The following is a 25363-nucleotide window of genomic DNA, read 5'->3' on the forward strand; positions in this document are numbered from 1 at the left end:
AGAATCATTGAACACAAATCTAACATCAAATGTATGAGGAGTACAGCACCCATTGTAGAACATTGCAACCAGTCACAACACAGCTTTAGGGAGCTGAAATGTTTTGCAATAGATCGTGTAATCCCTAATACACGCGGCGGAGACAGACAGAGAAACCTACTACAAAAAGAGTCCCGCTGAATTTTTCTTTTAGGATCTTTATAACCTGCAGGCTTAAATGCCTCTATGGATTGGAGCTCTTTCTTTTAGTTCTTTTAGTTTTCATATAATCACAATAGCATTGTGTTATTTGGGTACATATCTCTTTAAGATTCACAGATGTTAATTGATTGAAGTATCTTTAAAGCGCATGCGTGGCGTCTTACATTTGCTAACGCCATTTTATCAAAGACGCTGTAGGAACAGCACAGTGAGTAAACCCGCTTAAAAATGTTTTATTAAAAAAACAAACAAACATTTTTAAGCGGGTTTACTCACTGTGCTGTTCCTACAGCGTCTTTGATAAAATGGCGTTAGTAAATGTAAGACGCCACGCATGCACTTTAAAGATACTTCAATCAATTAACATCTGTGAATCTTAAAGAGATATGTACCCAAATAACACAATGCTATTGTGATTATATGAAAACTAAAAGAACTAAAAGAAAGAGCTCCAATCCATAGAGGCATTTAAGCCTGCAGGTTTTAAAGATCCTAAAAGAAAAATCCAGCGGGACTCTTTTTGTAGTAGGTTTCTCTGTCTGTCTCCGCCGCGTGTATTAGGGATTACACGATCTATTGCAAAACATTTCAGCTCCCTAAAGCTGTGTTGTGACTGGTTGCAATGTTCTACAATGGGTGCTGTACTCCTCATACATTTGATGTTGGATTTGTGTTCAATGATTCTTGTCTTCAATGACCTGATGGATTTTCCAACATACCATTTTGTACAAGGACAAATAATAACATAGACTAAATAGTCTGAGGCACAGGTCAAAAAATGATTTATAGAGTAAACTTTCCCATCTTTTGGACTAATAAATTCCTTCAGTTGGATCATATTTTCACAGACACTGCATTTGCCACATTTATAAAAACCTTTCGGTAACAAATTTGCATCTCTCAAATTTACTTTTTGAAAATTTGCTGGTGAAAGTATTTCTTTCAGGTTTTTGTCTCGGGCAAAGGCAATGCGTAAATCCATGTTTTCAAAAGTAGAGTTGGTTTTCATGATTTTCCAGTTGTTCTTAAGGATATTGGCTATACTATTACCATACGCTGAGTATTTTAATACGCAGGTCATTTTGTCTTCCTCCATAATTTGTTCATCCCTTACTCGTTTGTTCAAAAGCCAGTCTCTTTGATAATATTTTGCTCTTTTATATGCTTTTTTAAAGATGTTATTAGGATACCCTCGATGCTCTAATTTTTGCATTAATGTTTTTGATCGCTGGTTAAATCTTTTAATAGAAGAGCAATTACGTTTTAAGCGTAAAAATTGTGAGAAAGCAATGTTACTTACCGTAACAGTTGTTATCCAGGGACAGCAGGCAGCTATTCTCACTAGTGGGTGATGTCATCCGACAGAGCCCCGACACGGACATCTTGAAAGCATGTCTTGCTTGAAGAAACTTAGAAGTTTCGAGATGCCCGCACCGCGCATGCGCCAGTGCCTTCCCGCCCGATGTACCGGGCGTGTCTCCTCAGTTCAGGTAGCTAGCCTGAGAAGCCAACCCAGGGGAGGTGGGTGGGACGTGAGAATAGCTGCCTGCTGTCCCTGGATAACAACTGTTACGGTAAGTAACATTGCTTTATCCCAGGACAAGCAGGCAGGTATTCTCACTAGTGGGTGACCTCCAAGCTAACCCCAATGGGATGGTGGGAGAGTTGGCAATTTCAAGAGAATAAATTTTGTAACACTGTTTGGCCAAACTGTCCATCCCGTCTGGAAAAAGTGTCCAGACAATAATGAGAGGTGAATGTATGAACCGAGGACCAAGTGGCAGCCTTACAAATCTCCTCAATCGGTGTCGATCTGAGGAAGGCTACAGAGGCTGCCATTGCTCTGACCTTATGGGCTGTAACCTTACAGGGAAGGGATAATCCAGCCTGGGCATAGCAGGAAGAGATACAAGCCGCCATCCAGTTAGAGATGGTGCGCTTCGATACAGGTTGTCCCAACTTGTTTGGATCAAAGGAGACGAAAAGTTGAGGAGCAGTTCTGTGAGGCTTTGTGCGCTCCAAGTAGAAAGCTAAAGCACGTTTACAGTCCAGAGTGTGCAAAGCAGCTTCCCCAGGATGAGAATGAGGCTTTGGAAAGAACACTGGAAGCACGATGGATTGGTTGATGTGAAATTCAGAGACCACTTTTGGCAGGAATTTCGGATGAGTACGAAGGACCACCTTGTCATGATGGAATACAGTGAACGGTGGATCCGCCACTAGGGCCCGAAGCTCACTGACGCGGCGAGCAGACGTGAGGGCCACCAGAAAAACCACCTTCCAGGTGAGATACTTAAGTGGAGCCTTGTTGAGAGGTTCAAACGGAGGCTTCATGAGACGAGACAGGACAACATTGAGATCCCAAACCACAGGAGGAGGTTTGATAGGAGGGTTGACATGAAAAAGACCTTTCATAAATTTGGAAACCACAGGATGAGCAGACAAAGGTTTCCCTTGTAGAGGCTGATGGAAAGCCGCAATAGCACTCAGGTGGACTCGAATGGAGGTAGATTTGAGACCAGACTGAGATAGGTGTAGAAGGTAGTCCAATACAGAAGAAAGGGAAGCTCGCTGAGGTTCCGTGGCATTGGAAATACACCAGGAGGAGAATCTAGTCCATTTTTGGGAGTAGCATTGTCGAGTAGCAGGCTTCCTGGAAGCCTCCAAGACCTCCCTCACTGCTTGAGAAAACTGGTGAGGAGTTATGTTGAAAGGAACCAAGCTGTCAGGTGGAGGGACTGCAGATTGGGATGAAGTAGTGAACCTTGATGTTGAGTGAGTAGCGAAGGAAACACTGGAAGAAGTATGGGCTCCCTGCTGCTGAGTTGAAGTAGAAGGGAGAACCAAGGTTGTCTGGGCCACCGAGGAGCAATTAGAATCATGGTGGCATGGTCTGATCTCAACTTGACCAGAGTCTTCTGAATGAGAGGAAAAGGAGGAAACGCATATAGGAAGCGATTCCCCCAACCCAGCAGAAAAGCGTCTGCCTCGAGGCGGAGAGGAGTGTAGATCCTGGAGCAAAACTGAGGCAGCTTGAAGTTGTGGGGGGCTGCAAAGAGGTCTATCTGAGGTGTCCCCCACTGTGCAAATATCTGATGAAGGGGTTTGGAATTGAGCGTCCATTCGTGAGGTTGGAGAAGACGACTCAATTTGTCTGCCAAGACATTGTCTTTCCCCTGAATGTAGACAGCCCTGAGGAAGGTGTTGTGGCGGACCGCCCAATCCCAGACTCGAAGAGCTTCCTGGCAGAGGGAGGCCGAGCCCGTGCCCCCTTGCTTGTTTACATAATACATGGCGACCTGATTGTCGGTGCGAATCAGGACCACCATGTCGTGAAGCAGATGTTGAAAAGCCTGAAGAGCATTGAAGATGGCTCTGAGCTCCAGAAGATTGATTTGATGGAGTCGTTCCGCACTGGTCCAGAACCCCTGAGTGCGAAGACCATCCAGATGAGCTCCCCATGCATAGTTCGATGAATCGGTCGTGAGAACTTTCTGGTGGGGAGGAGAGTGAAACAGCAAACCTCTGGATAGATTCGAAGAGGTCATCCACCAGAGAAGAGACTGCCGTAGAGCAGGAGTGACTACAATGTGGCGGGACAACGGGTCGGACACCTGAGTCCACTGAGATGCCATGGTCCATTGAGGAATTCTGAGATGTAGTCTGGCAAAAGGCGTCACATGAACTGTGGATGCCATGTGACCCAAGAGGACCATCATGTGTCTCGCTGAGATGGACGGGCGAGAAGACACCGATTGGCAGAGTAGAAGAAGAGCATCCATGCGCTGAGGAGGAAGGAACGCTCGAAGTTGGATGGTATCCAGGACCGCCCCGATGAAGGGGAGAGTCTGGGTGGGCTGAAGATGTGACTTGGGAAAGTTGATCTCGAAGCCCAAGTTCTGCAGAAAACAAATTGTAGTCAAGGTCGCCGAAATGACCTCTGGGGCCGACGGGGCCTTGATGAGCCAGTCGTCGAGGTATGGAAACACCTGGAGACCCATGTTCCGGAGTGCAGCGGCCACCACCACCAGACACTTCGTGAAGACTCTGGGCGAAGAGGAAAGGCCAAATGGAAGCACTCGATACTGCAGATGTAGATGTCCCACCCGAAATCTGAGGAACTTGCGGGAGGCCGGATGAATCGGGATGTGAGTGTAGGCCTCCTTGAGGTCCAGAGAGCATAACCAATCGTTCTGCTCGAGGAGGGGATAGAGAGAGGCAAGGGTCAGCATACGGAACCCGCTCCTTGACCAAAAACTTGTTGAGGACTCGAAGGTCCAAAATGGGCCGCAGATCGCCCGTCTTCTTCGGAACCAGGAAATACCGGGAGTAAAACCCTTGGTTTTGCTGTTCTAACGGGACCGGCTCGACGGCTCGCAGCCGAAGCAAAGCTTGAGCCTCCTGGAGAAGAAGAGCGGTCTGCGTTAAGTTGGAAGGATACTCTCTTGGAGGGTGGTCCGGGGGGACCTGCTGGAAGTGAAGAGAGTATCCCTCTCTTACGATGGTAAGGACCCAAAGGTCTGTGGTGATTGACTCCCATCGATGACAAAAATGATGGAGACGACCCCCTATGGGAAAAACAGGGGAAGACAGAACGTCGGTTATGCTCCCTGGAAGAGAGTCAAAAAGGCTGAGTAGCCTTGGGTGCAGCCGGCATCTGAGGCTTCTGCTGAGCCTTTTGCGGAGGCTGTCTCTTCGCAGGCTGTCTCGCAGGAGGAGTCTGTCTCGGTTGATAACGCCGCTGGTAAATCTGAGGCGGCCTAGATGGACGAGACTGCTGAGGTTTCGGTTTAGGACGTAGAATAGACTGAAAAGACTTTTCATGGTCCGACAGCTTTTTAGTAACAGTTTCGATAGACTCATCAAATAGATCCGCTCCTGCACAAGGTACATTTGCAAGTCTGTCTTGGAGGTTCGGATCCATATCGATGGTTCGAAGCCATGCCAGGCGACGCATGGCAACCGAACATGCCGCCGCTCGAGCCGAGAGCTCAAAGGCATCGTAGGAGGATTGCATCAGTTGAAGGCGTAATTGGGACAGGGTCGCTACCACCTCTTCAAACTGGAAACGAGCCTGAGCATCGATGAAAGGAGTGAACTTGCGGAGCACCGGCAAGAAAAAATCCAAGTATGAAGAGAAGAAAAAGTTGTAGTTGAGCACTCGAGTCGCCATCATCGAGTTCTGATAGATACGTCTACCAAACTTATCCATCGTTCTCCCCTCTCTGCCCGGAGGAACGGAAGCATAGACTTGGGAGGGATGAGAACGTTTGAGAGAGGACTCGACTAGAAGGGACTGATGAGAAAGTTGAGCTCCCTCAAACCCCTTGTGGTGAACGATGCGGTATCGAGCATCCAGTTTACTGGGTACTGCAGGTAAGGAATACGGTGTCTCAAAACAGCGCATGAAAGTCTGGTCCAGCAGCTTGTGTAGAGGAAGCCGAAGTGTCTCCGCCGGAGGGTGAGGTAAATGCATGGTGTCCAAATACTCTTTAGAATATTTTGACCCAGTGTCCAAAGTCACATCCAAGTCATCCGCCATTTGTCGGAGAAAGGATGAGAAAGACAATTGATCCGCCAAGGCCGGTCGACGAGACGGGCTAGAAGACGTGGAAGCCTCCGGGTCCAGGGAGAGCTGAGATCGGCAGGGAGAATAAGAGGTAGATGGTTCCTCATACTCCGGCCCTTCCGGCTGGGACAAATCCGACGAGGAGTATCCCAAATGCTGCATCTTCTTCTGCGGGGACACCTCCGAATGACGTGAGGAGTGCCGAGAAGAGTGTCGAGATCGATGCCCCTCCCGGTGACGGGACGGAGAACGAGATCTTCTATGCATCGAGTGGTCCTTCGAAGCCTCAAAGGAATGGATAGGGCTCGATGCAGTGGATCGTAAAGGTGGCAGAGATGCGGATTCACGCAGCGCCACCCAGGTCTGGTATGGAGTGCGGAAGAACTCCTCCTGCGATGCAGTATGCCCAGGACTACGATTATCAGGAGCCGTTCTAGCCCCCTGTTGGCGTGGAGGTGTGATGGGCTCCAAAGGTGGCATCTCAGGAAGGGAAGCCCTCCTGGAGGATTCCGCCGCCCTCCGCCGATCCCCCTCGTCGAGTAGTGAAATTGAACGACGAGGAGGAGGGGGAGGGGGCGGACCGCCCTCTGAAACCGGGGTCGGAAGCTCACCGTGAATGTTGGCGATAAGCCGGGGTCCCATAGTGCGCATAAGCTCGACAAACTGAGCTTCTAGCAGGGAACGAAGCGAAGCCGATATGGAGGGATCCGCACCGAAAGGGGGTCCTCCAGTATGGTCTTCGCGTTCCTTCGTGGCCAAGTGCTTCTGCTTGCTAGCTTTAGGCACTTTGATGACCACCGGAGGAATAGTGGAAGGCGGTACCTGAACCGAGGAGACGGAAGCAGGCGCCGATGCTGAACACGATGCTGAAGCCGGTGTGAACGATGCAGGCTTCACGATGCTCGATGCAGGAGTCGTCGATGCAGGTTTCGAACGGACCGGCGAAACCTCAACAGCCGCAGTAGCAGAGATGTCCTTGGCAGTCTCCATCTTGAACATCGACTCCCAGAGCAAGCAGCGCCGCTTAAACGAGCGCGCAGTGAGCGTGGAACAAGGCCGGCACGATTTCGGAACGTGGTCCGGACCAAGACACTGAAGGCAGCGTCGGTGTGGGTCCGTCAGCGAAATCGCACGCTGGCACTTGCTGCACTTTTTAAAACCGGTGATTGGTCGGGACATAGGCCGGAAAATCGACGCTGCAAGGTCGAAGCCGCTAGGCCGCAGCCAAGAGGCCGGCCCGGCCGAACCGCCGGAAGAAATAATTTTAAGTTTTTTTTTTTTTTTTTAAGAAAAATAAAGTAAAATTGAAATAAAATCAAAGAAAGAAACAGAAACGCGGGTAATTAGAAGGCAAAAAACTGAATTTCAGTCAGCGCAGAATGAAGTACAAACTTCTCAGCTCCGCGGAAAGAAAAGAACTGAGGAGACACGCCCGGTACATCGGGCGGGAAGGCACTGGCGCATGCGCGGTGCGGGCATCTCGAAACTTCTAAGTTTCTTCAAGCAAGACATGCTTTCAAGATGTCCGTGTCGGGGCTCTGTCGGATGATATCACCCACTAGTGAGAATACCTGCCTGCTTGTCCTGGGATAATGGCAAGTTCTTTTTCAAATTTATTGGATGACAACTATGGTAAGCCAAAAATGTGTTTCTGTCAGTTTCTTTTACAAAAACATCAAATTCAAAATGTCCATCTTTCTGGATAATCATCACATCTAGATAATTCAAACTTTGTGAAGAATATTGCATCGTGAAATGGATGTTAGAATCACAACTGTTCAACCAGGAAAGAAATAACAAAAGCTCTCTTTTATCACCTGTCCACAGCATCAAGACATCATCTATGTATCTGAGCCAACTAAAAATTTTTTATGAAAAAGGCGAGTGGTCAATCCATGTTGATTCAAAGTCTGCCATGTAAAGGTTGGCCACAGACGGTGCAAAAATCGCACCCATGGCAACCCCCACTTTCTGTTTAAAGATTTCTTTATTGAACATGAAAAAATTCTCTTTCATCACTATTCTTGATAATTGTAGGCGAAATTCTGAAGGAATCGTATGTGGACTAGTCCTCTTATCAAAGGTTTTCTTAATTACGTTCAGGGCATCTTCCTGAGGTATCGATGTATATAGAGAGGTTATGTCGAAGGATACAATTATAAAAGGAAATGATTCTGAAGGGATCTCCTCTAACTTCGACATCAACGTACTCGCATCTTGAATGAAAGATTTAATTTTAGGAACTTCATCTTTCAAAAACATGTCTACAAATCTTGAAATGGGCTCTAACAGAGAACCCCGTGAGGACATTATTGGTCTCCCTGGTGGATTTATTAAATCTTTATGGATCTCAGCCCTTATCAAGGAGAAGAAAAAAGCATTCATCTCTTACAAACAATCAGGGAAACAGGTCTCTAGAGCAGACTACTTGACCAAATCAAAAGCCATCAAAACGGCAGTCAGGGAGGCTAAGTTTCACATGGAGGAGTCTCTGGCAAAAAACATCAAGAAGGGAGATAAATCCTTCTTTAGGTATATCAGTGACAGAAGTAAAAACTCAGGCGGGATTGTACGTCTTAGGAAACCAGATGGAGACTATGTGGAAAAGGATTCGGAAAAAGCCCAACTATTAAATGAATACTTCAGCTCAGTCTTCACCCGAGAAGCGCCGGGACTTGGCCCTCAGCTACAGACAAGGGTTGACTCAGTTGACCCATTTAGTAACTTCGAGTTTACGCCCAGCAGTGTCTACAGTGAGCTATCAAGGCTCAAGGTTAACAAGGCAATGGGGCCTGACAACCTACACCCCTGGGTGCTAGGGGAGCTGTGTGATGTCCTGGTGGAGCCACTGTCCAAGCTCTTCAACCTCTCCCTTAGGAAAGGCAGCGTCCCATCGGACTGGAGGACGGCTAACGTCATTCCACTCCACAAGAAAGGCTCCAAGATGGAGACAGCAAACTACAGACCAGTGAGTCTAACATCGATAGTGGGCAAACTAATGGAAACTCTGATAAAACACCAATTAGATAAGATCCTGGATGAGGAGAATCTACGGGATCCCCGTCAACATGGATTTACAAAAGGGAGATCGTGCCAATCCAACCTGATCAGCTTCTTTGACTGGGTGACGGGGAAACTAGATATTGGGGAGTCCCTGGACATCGTGTACCTGGACTTTAGCAAAGCATTCGATAGCGTACCACACCACAGATTGCTGAGCAAGATGAGTTCTATAGGATTAGATGACACATTGACGAAATGGGTTGGGAACTGGCTTGGAGGTAGGCTTCAAAGGGTGGTGGTGAACGGCACACCCTCTGAAATGACGGAGGTGATCAGTGGAGTGCCACAGGGCTCGGTCTTGGGCCCAATCCTATTCAACATCTTTATAAGGGACTTGGCAGAAGGGCTTCGGGGTAAAATAACATTATTCGCCGACGACGCCAAACTAAGTAATGTAGTGGGCAAATGCACAATAGATGATGTTTCAATGCCCGACAACATGATGCACGACCTACTCCTACTGGAGCGCTGGTCTAGGTCCTGGCAACTCAACTTCAATGCCAAAAAATGCAAAGTTATGCACCTGGGCAACCAAAATCCATGCAAGACTTACACCCTAAATGGAGAGATCCTAACAAGAACTGAAGCAGAACGTGACCTAGGGGTGATCGTCAGTGAGGACATGAAGGCTGCTAATCAAGTGGAGCAAGCTTCATCCAAAGCAAGACAAGTCATAGGTTGCATACGCAGGGGTTTCGTCAGCCGAAAGCCGGAAGTCATTATGCCGCTGTATAGATCCATGGTGAGGCCCCATCTGGAATACTGTGTGCAATTTTGGAGGCCGCATTATCGCAAGGATGTGCTGAGACTGGAGTCGGTTCAGAGAATGGCCACCCGGATGGTATCGGGACTCAAGGATCTCCCATACGAGGAACAGCTAAACAAATTGCAGCTATACTCTCTCGAGGAGCGCAGAGAGAGGGGGGACATGATCGAGATGTTCAAGTATCTCTCGGGCCGCATAGAGACGGAGGAAGATATCTTCCTTTTCAAGGGTCCCACGACAACAAGAGGGCATCCGTGGAAAATTAGGGGAGGGAAACTACGAGATGACACCAGGAAATTCTTTTTCACAGAAAGGGTGGTTGATCGCTGGAATAGTCTTCCAATGCATGTGATCGAGGCCAGCAGCGTGCCTGATTTTAAGGCCAAATGGGATCGTCACATGGGATCTATTCACAGGGCGAAGGTAGTGGAGGGATCTATTCATAGGGCGAAGGTAGGGGAGGGACATTAAGGTGGGCAGACTGGATGGGCCTTGGCCCTTATCTGCCGTCTATTTCTATGTTTCTATGATTTTTGGTAATATATAGAACACTGGTATTATAGGAAATCTTTTGTTCAGAAATTTATGATCTTTTAAAGTAAGGAAACCTTGTTTTAAACCTTCATCTGTGATCCTTGCTATCTGTTTTTGTAATTTCTTCATTGGATCTAACGGAAGTTTCTCATAGACTTCCTTGTTATTTAACTGTCTTAGGATCTCCGAGTGATATTTGTCTTTATCTAAAAGTACAATAGCTCCTCCTTTGTCAGCTTTTTTTATTATGATCGTCTCGTTTTTGCTCAGATTTTTGATCACTTCCCTTTCATTTTTATTCAAATTATTGTAATGATATTTTTTGTTTTCTCTCCAGGATTCAATGTCTTTAAGAACACACAGTTTAAAGGCATTTACTATGGGATCTAACGGGATAGGAGGAGACCAAACACTTTTTGGAGATACCACAGTTCAGTCTATGCTGCTAGGTTGAATTTCAAAATAAATTCTTAATTGTAGTTTCCTGATTAATTTCTCTAAATCCACATTAAATTGAAAAAAATCAAAATCAGTGGATGGGACAAAAGAAAACCCAAATGATAAAACTCTAATTTCTTCAGTGCTAAGTGTATGTTTTGAAAGGTTAATCACCACTGGTTTCTCTGTGTTTGTGAGCGAGTTGTTGGCCTTTGACGTTGATTTCCTCTTCTGCCTCTTGATCTGCCTCTCCTCGAAGATTGGCCTCTCCGTAAAAAATGTTGCTGGCTGTCTCCACTAGTCGATGTTGAGATAGAAGAAACATCTGAACCTGTTGTGTCCGCTTGGGTAGGGTTCTTATCGTTAGGATTCATCCAAGGATATACTTTATGGTTCAGATAATCATACTCATCCCTTTTGAATTTCCTTAATTTGTTTTTCTTCAAGTTCTCTCTGAATTCCTCCATATTGTTAGACAATGTTTTAAATTTATCAATAAATTCTACTTCTGGCGTCTTAAATTTCAGATTGTTTAAGTCAGAGTCTAATTTAATCTTTTGTTGATTAATCACATTTTGACAGTTTTCTATGATTAATAACATTAAATCTAATGCGCATTTATTGAGAATTTTATTCCACGTCTCAAGAAATTGCATGTCATCTTTAAAGATTTGTGGGGCTTTTGCAATTCTCAAACCCCTAGGGATATGCTCTTTCTTACAATATTCTATTAACATATCACTGTTCACTTCCATGCTCACTATGGATTTAAATTATTTATTTAAATCCGACCAAGCTGTTGAAAAGGTTTCTGTGGTCGAGGTCATATCAAATTGAGTGGTAGTCTCTAATAATTTAACTGCCCTATCTTGAGGGAAGCTAAAAACAGTTTTCCACCCTTCCATTGCCATATCGAAACAATAGTGAAAACACTCAACAAAAATGTGATGGCACTCAGTCTCACAAATGTGAAAACAGACAAGAATAATAGACTGGTATATCAAATGTCTATGTAAGTAGTGCTCTCAGATACCTACACCGTCAAATCATATGCGATTGTTCAGACGGCTCTTGTAGGTATAGATATCAATCATTGAGCTCTACTAATTTTAGTGTTACTAGAAAATGTGAATTTTCAATAAAGTGCTCCTTAAAATACAGCACTTATCTTTAAACTGTGGTTCTTATGTCATGCCAAATTCCAGCTGTTCCGTGCCCTGTTCCGTGCCCAACAGGACCCGTTTCACCTGCACCAGACATATCTCTCTTTTGGCTTCTTTCAATTTCATCCCCTTTTGCCTTTATTTCATCCCCTTTCTGTGCTCCCTTTTGCCTTTATTTTTTCCGTCACTTCTTGTTTATTTTCTCACATAAAGGTTCGGTGGCTAATTTTATTACTCCTTTAAGCTTGGACCACTGTTTTTTCCACTTCTCATATCCTTCCATCCTATCAGCTCTTTCTTCAGGTACTCCCTCATTTTACTAAAGTCCACACGTTTGAAATCCAGGACCGAGTTTTGTGTGGCCACCCTCCACTTTAGCTGTTATATCAAACCAAACTGTTTGATGATCATTACCGCCCAGGTAGGCACCAACATGGATGCTAGATATACTTTCCCCATTTGTGAGCACCAGATTCAGCATCGCTTCTTTCCTTGTGGGTTCTATCACCATTTGCCTCAGAAGAGCATTTTGAAAGGCATCCATGATCTCTCTGCTTCTTTCCAATTCCACAGATGGAACTTTCCAATCCACATCAGCAGGTTGAAATCACCCAGCAATAGCACTGCCTCTTTCTTTCCCAACTTCTGGATATCTGCAAACAGATCAAGTTGCTCTGATTGTATCAGAGGACTACAAACAACTCCCATGTAGACAGAAGTTCCAAATTCTCTTTTCAAAACTATTCATATCGCTTCCTCCTTTCCCCAGGCCCCTTGCATTTCAGTCGCTTGGATATTATTCTTCACTTAGAGAACTATTCTTCCACTTTTTCAACCACCCCTATCCTTCCTAGAAAGATTATAGACCAGTATGTTAGTATCCCATCCATGGGAATCACTGAACCATGTCTCTGTGATAGCAACAATATCTAAGTCTGCCTGCAGATCATGAACTTTATTGCTTAGACTGCGAGTGTTTGTGCTCATTGCTTTCCAGCTACCTTTCAGTGGCACTCTCATTTTTAGCATTGTTTTTTGTCCAGTCTCACTTCCTACTGCATTACTAAGAAGTCTCCTTCTACTACCTGCACCAGCTAAAAAGGATCAAACTGTATATCACTAAACCTGACCTAGCCCAACTCCTTTACGCCTACATTCTCTCCAGAATGGACTATTGTAACTCCATCTTTAATGGAATCACTGCCAAAGAACTCAAACGCCTCCAGTGTGTCCAGAACTCTGTGATTCACCTCCTACATGACCTGGCTTACCATGACTCCATCTCCCCAGCTCTCCATGCAGAACACTAGATACAAGTTAATAAACACTATGTTTTCAAAGTCCTCATGATGACCTACAAGAGATTCCACCACATCACCAATGCCTACATCACATCAAAACTACCTTAATACACTCCCGCCCGCCCACTCCGCTCTGAGGGTGAGAAACGACTATATATCCCTGCAGGAAAATCCCTTTAAATGGAAACAGCGCATAGACACTCATATAGCCACTTCGTCCCCCGTCTTTGGAACCAATTGGCTGCCCAAATAAGATCACAAGACTCGTTGATGACCTTCTGGAAAACAGTGAAGACTCATCTCTTCAATTGAACAGCCCCCTTGGACCGCCTTCTCCTTGCTCCTAGCTCCCCTTCCTAACTCCTGCTCCCCCCCTCTTCCCCTATGTCTCCCCTCTTGTCTCTCTACGACTGCCTATAAACTATGTCCTATAATTTTATTGTGAATATCAATTGTAACCTGTTCTGAGCTCCCGGGAGAATGGGATAGAAATCTAAATAAATAAAAGATTGTTGTTGTTCACATTGCTATCTTTAGTACTGTGATATCTTGTCTTTTGCTGGGGGTGGCCATCAGAAATGTCCTGCATCCGCACACCACCCCCCACCTTCTAGTTTAAATGCTTAGAAACATATTCACTGAATTTCTCAGCAAGGTTTATTTTTCCTGCCACAGTAAGATGCAGTCCATCATTACAATATAGGCTTTTGTTTTTCCATGTGTTGCCCCATCCTGCTATGTACCTAAAGTCTTCTTGATGACACCATGCTCTGAGCCACCTAATGAAGTTCTCAGTATTTTGTAATCTTTCCTCTCCCTTTCCATAAATAGGCTACAGACTTTATAAATGTTTTACCCTCTCCTCTGCGCTCTAAGCGGGGTACTGATCCCAGGTGGATAACAACATTAGTGTTAGAATCCTTAGTTTCTTCTTTGATTATAGTCAGTATTTGCTGGGTACTCTTCATAGCTGAGGATCCTGGAAGACATTTCACTATTTTGGGCTCCTTGAACTGCATTCCAAGGTTAATGTCCCCAATGACAGAATCCTCTAGCACAGTGGTTCTCAACCTTCCTAATGCCGTGACCCTTTAATACAGTTCCTCATGCTGTGGTGACCCCCCCAACCATAAAATTATTTTCATTGCTACTTCATAACTGTAATTTTGCTACTGTTATGAAGAGTAATGTAAATATCTGACATGCAGGATGTATTTTCATTGTTACAAATTGAACATAATTAAAGCACAAGTGATTAATCACAAAAAATAATATGTAATTATATATTGTGAAATATTTATTTCTAATTACAAATAAATGTATGTAGGCATATCTGCCTTTTTGATAATGCCCAGCATTCTGTTCGCCTTCTTTGAGGCTGCTGCGCATTGTGCCGCCGGCTTCAATGTTTTATCCACCAAAACCCCCAAGTCCTTTTCTAGGTTGCCTTCTCCCAGTACCTTCCCCCCATCGTGTAGTTATACATCGAATTTCCTTTTCCTATGTGCAAAACTTTATATTTCACTACATTGAAGCTCATCTGCCATCTTTCTGCCCACTCGCTCATTTTGTTCAGGTCCCTTTGTAGTTCTTTGCATTCCTCAACAGTTCTGACCCTACTGGAGAGTTTTGTGTCGTCCGCGAATTTTATAACTTCGCACTTCGTCCCTACTTCCAGGTCATTAATGAATATATTGAACAGCAGCGGTCCCAGTACTGACCCCTGTGGAACGCCACTCATGACCTCTTTCCAGTCAGAATAGTGACCCTTTACTCCTACCCTCTGTTTCCTGTCTGCCAGCCAATTTCTGATCCATCTGTGCACGTCCCCTTCCACCCCGTGGTTCCACAGTTTCCTCAGTAGGCGCTCATGGGGTACCTTGTTGAAGGCTTTTTGGAAGTCCAGATATACGATGTCTATATATAATTATATTAACAACACAAAGCACACTGTATGCTTTTTAAAATTAATTCCTACCAGAAAACAGATAACCCCATGCAAATGCAGGACCAAAAACTAAAAGTACTAATATTTACAAACAAACCCTAAGATGTAAGACTCTGTAAGCAGTACCACCCCAGAGTAAAAGAAACAAATGCATTTCTTCCTGAACAGAAAAATCAATCACTAAATAAAAAAAATAAAAGCATCTCCCTTACCGTTGTTGTCTTTCTCCCTCCATGAGCCTTGCCTTCTGGCCTGCCCCCTCCCCCTGGTGTTATCTTTGGGCCGGTCCAATGTGCAATCAACGCAGCATCTTCGGGTCGGCTCCCTGAGTGCTGCATTGCACAAAGCTGTTGGCAGCGTCCTGCGCCTCATCTGGAAGCCTTCCCTCTGATGTTGCGACATCAGAGAGAAGGCTTCTGGTTCAGGTGCAGACCGCGCATAGGAGCCTTTTCCCACGGCTTTGTGCACTGCAGCACTCAGGGAGCTGGCCCGAAGACGCTGCGTTGATCGCACCGTGGACCGGTGCCTGAAGAATGCTGTCTTGGACCCGATGGACGTGCCGGCCCTACGGACCGGCGGTTGAAGAACACTGCCGAAGATCATCAGAAATATGTGTTTTCCGATGGTCTTAGGCGACCCCTGTGAAAGGGTCATTCTACCCCCAAAGGGGTCGTGACCCACAGGTTGAGAACCGCTGCTCTAGCAGCAATAAGGGGTCGCGACCCACAGGTTGAGAACCGCTGCTCTAGCAGCAATAATTTTACTGACTGAGCTTGAGCTAAGATTTAATGCTAAGAAATGCAAGGTCATGCACTTGGGCTATAAAAAGCCGCAAGGACAGTGCAGTTTAGTGCAGAAGAACTTTTGTGCACAAAAGAGGAATGGGACTTGGGTGTGATAGTATGTGACAATCTAAAGGTGGCCAAGCAGGTTGAAAAGGCACCAGCAAAAGCTAAAAGGATGCTTGAGTGCATAGGGAGCAATATGGCAAGTACGAAAAAGGAGATACTGAGACTGCACCTTCAAAGTTATAAACAGAATGGAGTCAGTTCAGAGGAAGGCTACTAAAATGATCGGTGGTCTTCATTATAAGGCATGTGGGGACAGACAAAGAATCTTAATATGTATATTTTGGAGAAAATGTGGGAGGGGAGATATGATCAAGATGTTTAAATATCTACCTGGCACAAATAGGCATGAGGACAGGCTCTTTCAATTGAAAAGAAACTCCAGGGTGAGATGGCATGGGATGAAGTTTAAAAGGTGATAGGCTCAGGAGTAATCTAAGGAAATCCTTTTTTTTTTTAAACAGAAAGGGTGGAAGAGTCTCCTGGTAGAGGTGGTGTAGACAAAGACTGTCTGAATTCAAGAACGTATGAGACAGGCATATGAGATCTCCTAGGTAGAGGAGGCGATAGTGGATGCTGCAGATGGGCAACCTGGATGGGCCATTTGGCTTTATCTGCCATCATGCTTCTATCTATGTGTTCCACCTTTGCTTACACCTTTGCTGTCTACTCAAATGTTTTAATGTGTATTGATTTGACACTGTAAGGAGCATACTATGTCAGACCATTTTTTACTGCTGTAATTGTCCGTTGCCTATGTTCAACTTAGTCTTGCTGTACACCACCTTGGGTGAAGTATCTTTCAATACCGCAATAAATAAATCCTAACAATAAATAAAATAAAAAATTGTGTAACAACAGTGTACAAAATCATATAGCCACTTTTCCTAATAAAATCATAAGAGGGAACATTTTTGGCTGGGTTGTAACGGGTAGCAGTTACAACTCATCTGAAGGTCAAAATTATGCATCCAACAGCAACATATCCTTCTTTGTTTTTAAGTTCAATTTTGGAGTGTTGTATATGTAAGGCTTTTTATGGATGCTTTATTGTGATTCACCTAGTCTGTAAGTGGAATATAAATTAGTAAAATAAATATCCATAAACATACTTAAAAAAATTACAGAAAGTATATTTAATGGGAAACTGCTGGATTTTTCACGACTGCAACAATCATTTGGGATTTCAAAATCTCAAAATTATAGGTGGTTGCAGTTGAAGCAGGCCATTCAGAGTGGGTTCCCTGATTGGCAGAATCTCAAAAATCATTATAGTTTGCAGGTCCTATGCTTCCAGACAGATTTGCTAGGGCATCAGGCCGCTCGGTGTTATAAATTCATTTCTGAATTTCTGAATAAGAAACCGAAAAATAGTCTTAGGGACATCGAGATAAAGCAATATATTTCTGCATCTCGGCAGCCACGAATTTGGACTTGGAGGATGAAATGTATAGCGTCAGCATCTATGAGACAAACATGTTTTTTTCTGTTACATAGATCATTTTGGACCCCTGTTAGGTTACATAAATTAGATAGGTCTAAATCTAATAGATGCTGACATTGTCATCTAGACATAGGGACATTGGATCATCTGGTGTTCTACTGTTTCTGGAAGTCAATATGGGGACAGATTAACCTTATACTGAAATCAACAATCCCTGTGACGTATGATGCAGTTATATGTGGAACATTGCTGCATGTCAAGCCTCCCATGGATCGCTACAAAGGCAGGCTCTTCTTGGGATCGCTACAAAGGCAGGCTCTTCTTGATTATGACAGGGATAGGCATGCAGTTGATAACCCGCAATTGGAAGAATTGTGACCGGCTCAACTTTCTGTTTTGATGGGGCCAGTTTATGTCTAGGGTACAAATACAAAAAGATGAATGTGGATATGTTAGGACATAGCAAAGTATTGAATTTGGTTTGGGGCCTGTTGACATCCTTTGTTAATTCAAAATAGTTTCTTAGTTTTAAAATCTTTTGGGTTTTTTTTTTTTTTTACATGTCCAGGATGGGGGTGGGGGTATATATTTCTGGTTCATTTCTTGATCAAATTGTTGGATGGGAGGGGAGGTGTATTTATTATCTTCATTGTTATTGATGGAATTTAGGTGCTTATTTTGTTATTATTGTATATATTATAAATGGCACTTTGTATTAATTTTGAAAATTAATAAAGATTAAAAATAAAAATAAAAATAAATTAAAGTATTGTTCAGCACTTGAGCAACACAGAACAAGCACAGGAGACAATAAGATTCAGTATAATAGATTATCATCATGGTTTGCCAGTACGTTTCAATACCTTTCCCAGTCTTTCACAAAGCTCTGCACAGAGTTGGAACTCTTTTGCATAAGCCAGGCATTTCAGCGCCAGTCTAGGCTCCTTGCATTCCAAATAGGTCTTCGCCAGCTCCATATAATCCATTTGCTTTTCTCTGAAAAAGGAAAACAAAAACCTTGCTATTTTAAATCAGACAGCTATGTCAATGCAAAAATATAATTAATAATCGCAAGTTATGAAAACCATAAATGAATTAGCTCCTTGCCCAAGATTAGCAGTCTGTATGATAAATTTATTGCAGCACTGGTGTGGTAGAAGACTATGGGAAAGTCTCCACAATCAGTCAATCTATGGCAGTGGTCTCCAATGGGAGCATCAAGGGCCAAATGCGGCCCCCGAGGTCCTCCATTATGACTCTTAAATAGTTGGCTGAAATGTTCTTCAAGTCCTACAAATTCGTTAAGATCAATCTTGCCTGCTTGGATAGTGCATTCAGGGGGGAATTCATGAAAGGAAGTTAAGCGCATTAGTGTACGCTGTGTCTTTAGCAGTTAGTGTGCATTTAATACCCTTCCAATAATTTCTCCCTAAATGTCTGAAAAAAGGATTTCCATAGTTTTCAAGTTTCAAGTTTTATTAGGATTTTATATACCGCCTATCAAGGTTTTCTAAGCGGTTTTACAATCAGGTACTCAAGCATTTTCCCTATCTGTCCCGGTGGGCTCACAAATTATCTAACGTACCTGGGGCTATGGAGGATTAAGTGACTTGCCCAGGATCACAAGGAGCAGCGCGGGGTTTGAACCCACAACCCCAGGGTGCTGAGGCTGGACGTGGACAAAGATCGGCCTAGGGCAGCTGTAGGACCTACTATACCTACGCCATATGTACATATGGCTGTAGGAGAGGTCAAAGGTTTAGATTCAAATTTAGATGCACGTGTACCACCATGGCATGACAAAGCTAGAGAAACCATGAAACACTTGTGTTCAAAGAATTGTGAAAACCACACCAAAGTTTTGCTAAAATGCAGAAAATATAGGATGAAATCAGACTGTTCAATGATATATTTAACTAGTATAGGCTTAAATGCATAAGCTTGAAATCTTTTGGTGGCCCTCAGAGCTCTCTCATATTTACCCTGAGGCCCTTTATATGAAAAATCTTTGAGACTATTGATCTATGGTATCCCTATTTTACCCCCCCCCCCCCCCCAATTCCACAAAAACATTTCCATTAATAGAACTATGTGCTTAGCCTACCTGGGACTGCTTTTTTTGGTTTGCACATTGAGTACAGCATCATGTGCCAGGGCTAATTTTTCCTTTTCTCTTGCACCTCCCTTCTGGTAACATTTGGCAGCAACCTGAAATTAAATTGTTAACTTATTTATCTAACATGGGCACAATTCACTCAGGAAGAAGCCTAAGAAAAACGCCTGACAAAAACATTTGTCAATTTTAGCTAATAAGTCAATCTTCCATTTAAAATACAAGCATTGAGCTGCAATATCCCCCTTCCTCCCACCAAGTCTCTGGTATAAACAAGGGCTAAAATTAACACATCTTAACAGTAGCACACATTGAGAACTTCCCCTCTAAGAAGTAATTGTATAAAATGGGTGCTAAAATTTATGCATATTACGCATGGAAATCTTTAGAATACTAGTAGTCATTCTGGCTCTCCCCACTGCCCACCGCTTCTTGGTCTGGTGTTGACATATTTCTTTACCTGACATCCATTTCTTCCCACTTTACGAGTCCGGTACCCATCCTCACCTGCTTGTCTGACTAGTTCCCGCCAACCCAATCGTCATACAATATAAATGACCTTCTTCCTGGTAGTGAGTCATCCAGACTCTCTCTTGCCAATCCCAGGGGTCTTTCCTCTAAGTGTTCCTCCCATGTGGCAACAGGAAGTTGCTGCAGAGGAAAGGCTCCTGGGGTTGGCCATAGAGTGTCTGGATGAATCGTTGTCAGGAAGAAGACTGTTTATAAGATTGTTGGGTGGCAGGAGCTAGTCAGACAAGGAGGCAGACTAGTAGGGAGGGATGCTGGACTCAATGAGAAAGTTCAGATTAAGACTGACAGTTCTCTTCAGCAAAAGCCTACAGCCTGTATGCAGCAGCCCCCCACTTAAAAAAAAGGAGGACTGCACAAGCTGCCTAAGAGGTCCCAAAGGGCCACCCTTGGAAGGAAAGGAATAGGGAGGGATGGAAGGGGATTGGGAAGTATAAGGGAATTTTCCAGATTGGATGGAAATGAGAAGTGTGGGAAGAGGAAAATGGAAGGAGGAGCAAAGCTAATGTTGGGCACCTGGAATGTTAATGGGCTTAATAATCCTGGGAAACGTAGTTTGGTTTTTCGAGAACTGAAAAGGCTTAAGTGGGATAGGTAGATATATTTTTTTACAAGAAACTCATCTCCTTGGCTGAGACGCCCATGTCTTAAAGAATAGTATGTTTGCATCTGTGTCTACACATCAACATAAAGGGAAGTCTTGTTTGGGGGGAGCTGCGATCCCCTTGCAAAAAGGAGTGAAGTTTGAGGCTACAGCACAATTCTTAGATCCACAAAGCAGAAGTTTGGCTATAAGAAGCCTTTACGAGGGGAAAGAGATGATGTTGATTAAACTTTACGTACGTACCCAACTCAGGACAAGATAAAGTTTTTCATAGGATGCAGTCATATCTGCTGACATTTGTGAGGGGTACTGTAATTTTGGGTAGAGATTTTAATGTGACCCCAGATACTTAGTTGAACCACTCTAAATTTCAATAATTTTTAATTGCTTTTTCACTTATAAATTTTCAATAAAATATTCTATGAAAAGAAAGGCTTTATTAGACTTTATGCATCATATCGAACTGGTGGACATTTGGAGACTCCTGCATGGTGTGCAAACAAATTATACTTTCGATTCCCATGATACATTCGCACAGACTCAGTTTGGGCACACCATAATGTGTGGAGGCAGATGCTTCAAGCAGAAATAGAATCCATTATCTTATTGGATCATGCTCCTACCTGGGTTGCTTTCTCTGGGTTTGGTGATTCTATGGGCCGAGTTTTGGCGCCTTAATGAGTCTCTTTTGGATGAGGCAGAAATTTGTGAAGATGTCTGTTCTACTATTCAACAATATATGGCGACCAATGATACTGTTGAGACGGAAGAGGGGATTCTTTGGGATGTCCTTAAAGTAGCTGTGAGAGGGAAGTCCCATAGATAGAGGGGGAGGAAACTCACCTCTATAGAATTGAGAGAGAGTCTGATTTGCATAGGAAAACAGCATAAATCCAAACCAGATCCTAACATTCTGCAGGAGTTACAGCAAATAAGGAAGGAAGTGGGCCTTATGCAGATAAGGGAAGTTGATTTTGCAAGACGCAGGTTGCAGCAAAAATTCTTTGAATTTAAAAATAAATCAGGTCCCATACTAGCTTGTTACTTAAAAGCTTGCATTATTGCTTCCCATATTTAGAAAGTGAAAGGGGCAGGGGACAAGATGCTACTCACTGTTGCTGAAATAGCCCAGGGATTTTAGAGTACTATGCCAATTTATACAAGCAAGAGAGTGGGAGTTCACTAGACACAGCCTCTGAATATTTGGGCCCTGTTCCGTTGCCAACTATCCCTAAGGTAGATAGGGAGTGGTTGAATGCTCCCTACATCCAAGTGGAAATTTGTTACAATTCAACATCTAAAATCCCAGGTTTTCACAGATTCTCAGGTTCCTTTTATAAGAAATTTACTGGAGATCTAGGTGATTTTTTTTTTTGTTGAGGGTGGGTAATAATTTTTTGAAGAGTCATATTCTGCCACCATCCATGCAGGAAGCAGGGATCTCAGTGTTATTTAAACTGGGGAAGTTTTAATAACACTAGCTGTAGCTCTTATTGTCCTATTTCATTATTGAATGTGGATGTTAAAATAATTGCTACGATGTTAGCAGAGAGACTTGCCAATATTCTGCCAGAATTTATCTATGGGGCCAATCGGGCTTTTTTGAGAGAGGCAGATACTTGATATTCGAAGGATCTTTCACCTGATATGGGAGGTTCAGTGTACCTGGGTGAACACTGTGTTCCTGGGAGCTGCAAGATGGAAGCTTAAACAGCTTACAGGGAGATCCTCTGCTTCAACAAACCTTGGAAACTGAACTGCCAGTATCTTTTCACTGCATCTTGGGCCCAACACACCGGACAGAGACCTCCACCTTATCTGGAAATGCCATGCACATGAACGGGTGGAGGAACGCAGTCAGCTCCAATCCTGGATACACTACCACAAAGCTATGTATCCTGTGCTCAAACCCACTAGGGGACAAACCTGGGGTGAGCAGTGCTCCCAAGGGAATTGTCCCCGAGTCCCAATCTGTGAATGCAGGCTGTCCAGGTGGGTGCACTGCAGAGCAGCCAATCCCCTGGAAGCAGACTTTGCCAGTAAAGACTTCGATCTCCCACAGCCAGAGTTGTCCCCATGGGGAACCTCTGCAGCACGAAAACACAAAGCCACGAAAATACTGAAGTTAAAGAAAAAATAAACACGAGATGAAAAGAGTAGCTCTTACTGTCTTGCTTGTAGGAAGACAACTGGAAGTCACAGGGCAGCCTTGAGGTAAGAGGGGAAGGTCAAAAATATATAAATGAAGCTTTCTACAAGAGATCTCGCGAGATGGGACTGACTATCCACTTGTTAAGGAATAAAGTGGGATAATACAAGAAGGAAAAATTATGTTCTTATCTGTTAATTTTCTTTCCTTTAGACGCAGCAGATGAATCCAGAGACTAGTGGGATAGCACACATCTACCAGCAGGTGGAGATAGAGAAACTGATTAATAGTTGGTCCTATTGGCTAGCACACCTCCTGTATCTTCAGAATTGCTCCTTGCCCAAGCATCCGAAATCAATAATATGTTTAGCATGTAAAAAACTTCTTTCTCATAACCAAGTTCTCAGGTACTAATACAGAATACAGCTACCAACTACAACAAAACCTCTGAAACTTGCAAAATATAAACTGAGAGACAATATCCAGAAAGGGTGGGGCTCTGGATTCATCTGCTGGATATTGTCTCTCAGATTATCTTTTGCAAGTTTCAGAGGTTTTGTTGTAGTTGGTAGTTGTATTCTGTGAATTTGGTTATGGGAAAGAAGTTTTTTACATGCTAAGCATATTACTGATTCCGGATGCTTGGGCAAGGAGCAATACTGAAGATACAGGGGCAGGTTTAGAACAAACGCTAGGAAGTTCTTTTTCACCCAGAGAGTGGTGGACAAATGGAACGCACTTCCGGAGGCCGTGATAGGCCAGAGCACATTACAGGGCTTCAAAGCAGGTTTGGATAGGTTCCTAGAGGATAAGGGGATTGAGGGGTACAGATAGGAGTTGAGGTAGGTTATAGGAATAGTCAGGGACCATTGCACAGGTGATGAGCCTGGCGGACCGCTGGGCAGGATGGACCTCTGGTCTGACCCAGCGGAGGCAAATTCTTATGTTCTTATACAGGAGGTGTGCCAGCCAATAGGACTACCTGTTAATCCGTTTCTCTATCTCCACCTGCTGGTAGATGTATGCTATCCCACTAGTCTCTGGATTCATCTGTTGCTATTGCTAAGGAAGTTGGGATTATTGAAGATGGAAGGCAAAGAGGAGAAACTCTGAGCACGCTCACTATCCCAAAAATGGGAGAAGGCTCATCTTCAAATAACACCCTCTGTGCCATACAGGCAGCTGTGACAATTACAATAGATAATCATTTGCTCTTCCTTAGATCTGAATGCATCACTTCAATGGCAAACCCAAATCTGAATTTCCTTCGTGGTGATAATATGGCCTGACCATGAAACCAGTCCCTTGTGCAGCTTTATAATGGTGACAATTCACACATATAAAGCACTTAAAAAAAACCTGCCATTGCCTCTGTCACAAAAATAAACCTTGCAGAGCACAAACACATCATTTTACCTTCCAGCACTGATGTTTAGCATAATATTCTCCTTGTGCAACCCACTCTTTTGCAGTTGATGTTTTCACAAACATGCTATCATCCAGATCTGTAAGGGACAGAAAAAAGTGTAGCTCTGTTTATTGCTTGACAGTATCAAGGACTTCAGTTCATAGCAGAATTTATCTATCTGCTACAACAAACTTTGTTTAAATACGCGTGACCTCAATAAAGCTTTCAGTCACATCTAATACATCTGAAGCATGTAAAAACTACATCAACAGATGATCTCCTTGGCTAGCTCCTACCACTTTACTTTTAGAAGAGGCCTAAACATTAGACAGGATGTTGCTTACCTGTTAATAGGTAAAGGCTGAAATGGGGTAGACTATGATGTGATCTAAGGCATTATTATTATTATTTTTACAGAAAGGGTAGTGGATACATGGAAAGGCCTCTAAACTAAACTAAAACTTAGCTTTGGTCTTCAACCAAAATGGAGCTTGACTCGGTTAACAGTAACTAAAAGAAATACAAAAAAATGAAAGAGAAATAACAAAATCAAAGAATATTAATGCGAGTGATTTCCAAAGAATTAAGCAAAAAGAATAGTTTTTAAAGATTTGCGAAAAAGTTGATGGAGTTATGGACTATATCTGAATTCAAGAAAACATGGGATGGGCACAGAGGATGTCTCACAGAAAGGAAGGGATTGTACATTTGGGCCCGGTTTAACTATGCTAAGTGGGTCAGTCACCAATATTCAGTGGCACTTAACCAGACAGTGCTGATAAATATAAGCTCTGGTCAGCCATCTCAAAACCAGGCACTGGAAGGGTGGTCCAGGGGCAGAACAGGGTGTTATACATATACTAGTACTATTCAGTGTCAGTGCTCACACAGCTAAATGACCAGATAGGACAGCTTTTGTGCAGTCCTAATTTTGGTCACTTAGTTATAGTTACTAGCACTGAATATCAGCCAGCTCCCACATAAAAAAAGTTAACATTTCTTATATACTGCTTCTATTTGAAGCGGTTTACATTCAAGTACTCTAAGTTTTTCTCCCTATCTGTCCCAGCGGGCTCACAATCTATCCTGGGGCAATGGAGTGTTAAGTTACTTGCCCAGGGTCACAAGGAGTAGCCCAGGGATTGAACTCACAACCTCAGGGTGCTGAGGCAGGGGTGCTAACCCCTAGGCCACTCCTCCACTCCACTTCTGGACAACAACCTGAATCTGCCTCTGTTCTCCCTCCCCACCCCCCAACAAAAAATCCCAAGATTGTGTGCATTTCC

The 25363-nt window shown here is 43.7% G+C and overlaps 1 protein-coding gene across 5 annotated transcripts in view; it reads right to left on the reverse strand.

Annotated features, from left to right (window-relative positions):
* The window catches only part of TRANK1 (tetratricopeptide repeat and ankyrin repeat containing 1), a 258846-nt gene that overhangs the window by 50184 nt on the left and 183299 nt on the right, over positions 1–25363 (reverse strand). For all 5 annotated transcript variants that reach the window (XM_033930525.1, XM_033930526.1, XM_033930523.1 and 2 more), the window contains 3 exons: positions 24086–24174; positions 19380–19483; positions 18139–18271 (listed from right to left, as the gene is read on the reverse strand). In XM_033930525.1, coding sequence (XP_033786416.1) covers positions 18139–18271; positions 19380–19483; positions 24086–24174 — 326 coding nt within the window. The remainder of the gene's footprint in view (positions 1–18138; positions 18272–19379; positions 19484–24085; positions 24175–25363) is intronic.

The sequence above is a fragment of the Geotrypetes seraphini genome, chromosome 2, assembly GCF_902459505.1.
Source record: "Geotrypetes seraphini chromosome 2, aGeoSer1.1, whole genome shotgun sequence".
In the NCBI taxonomy this organism is placed as follows: domain Eukaryota; kingdom Metazoa; phylum Chordata; class Amphibia; order Gymnophiona; family Dermophiidae; genus Geotrypetes; species Geotrypetes seraphini.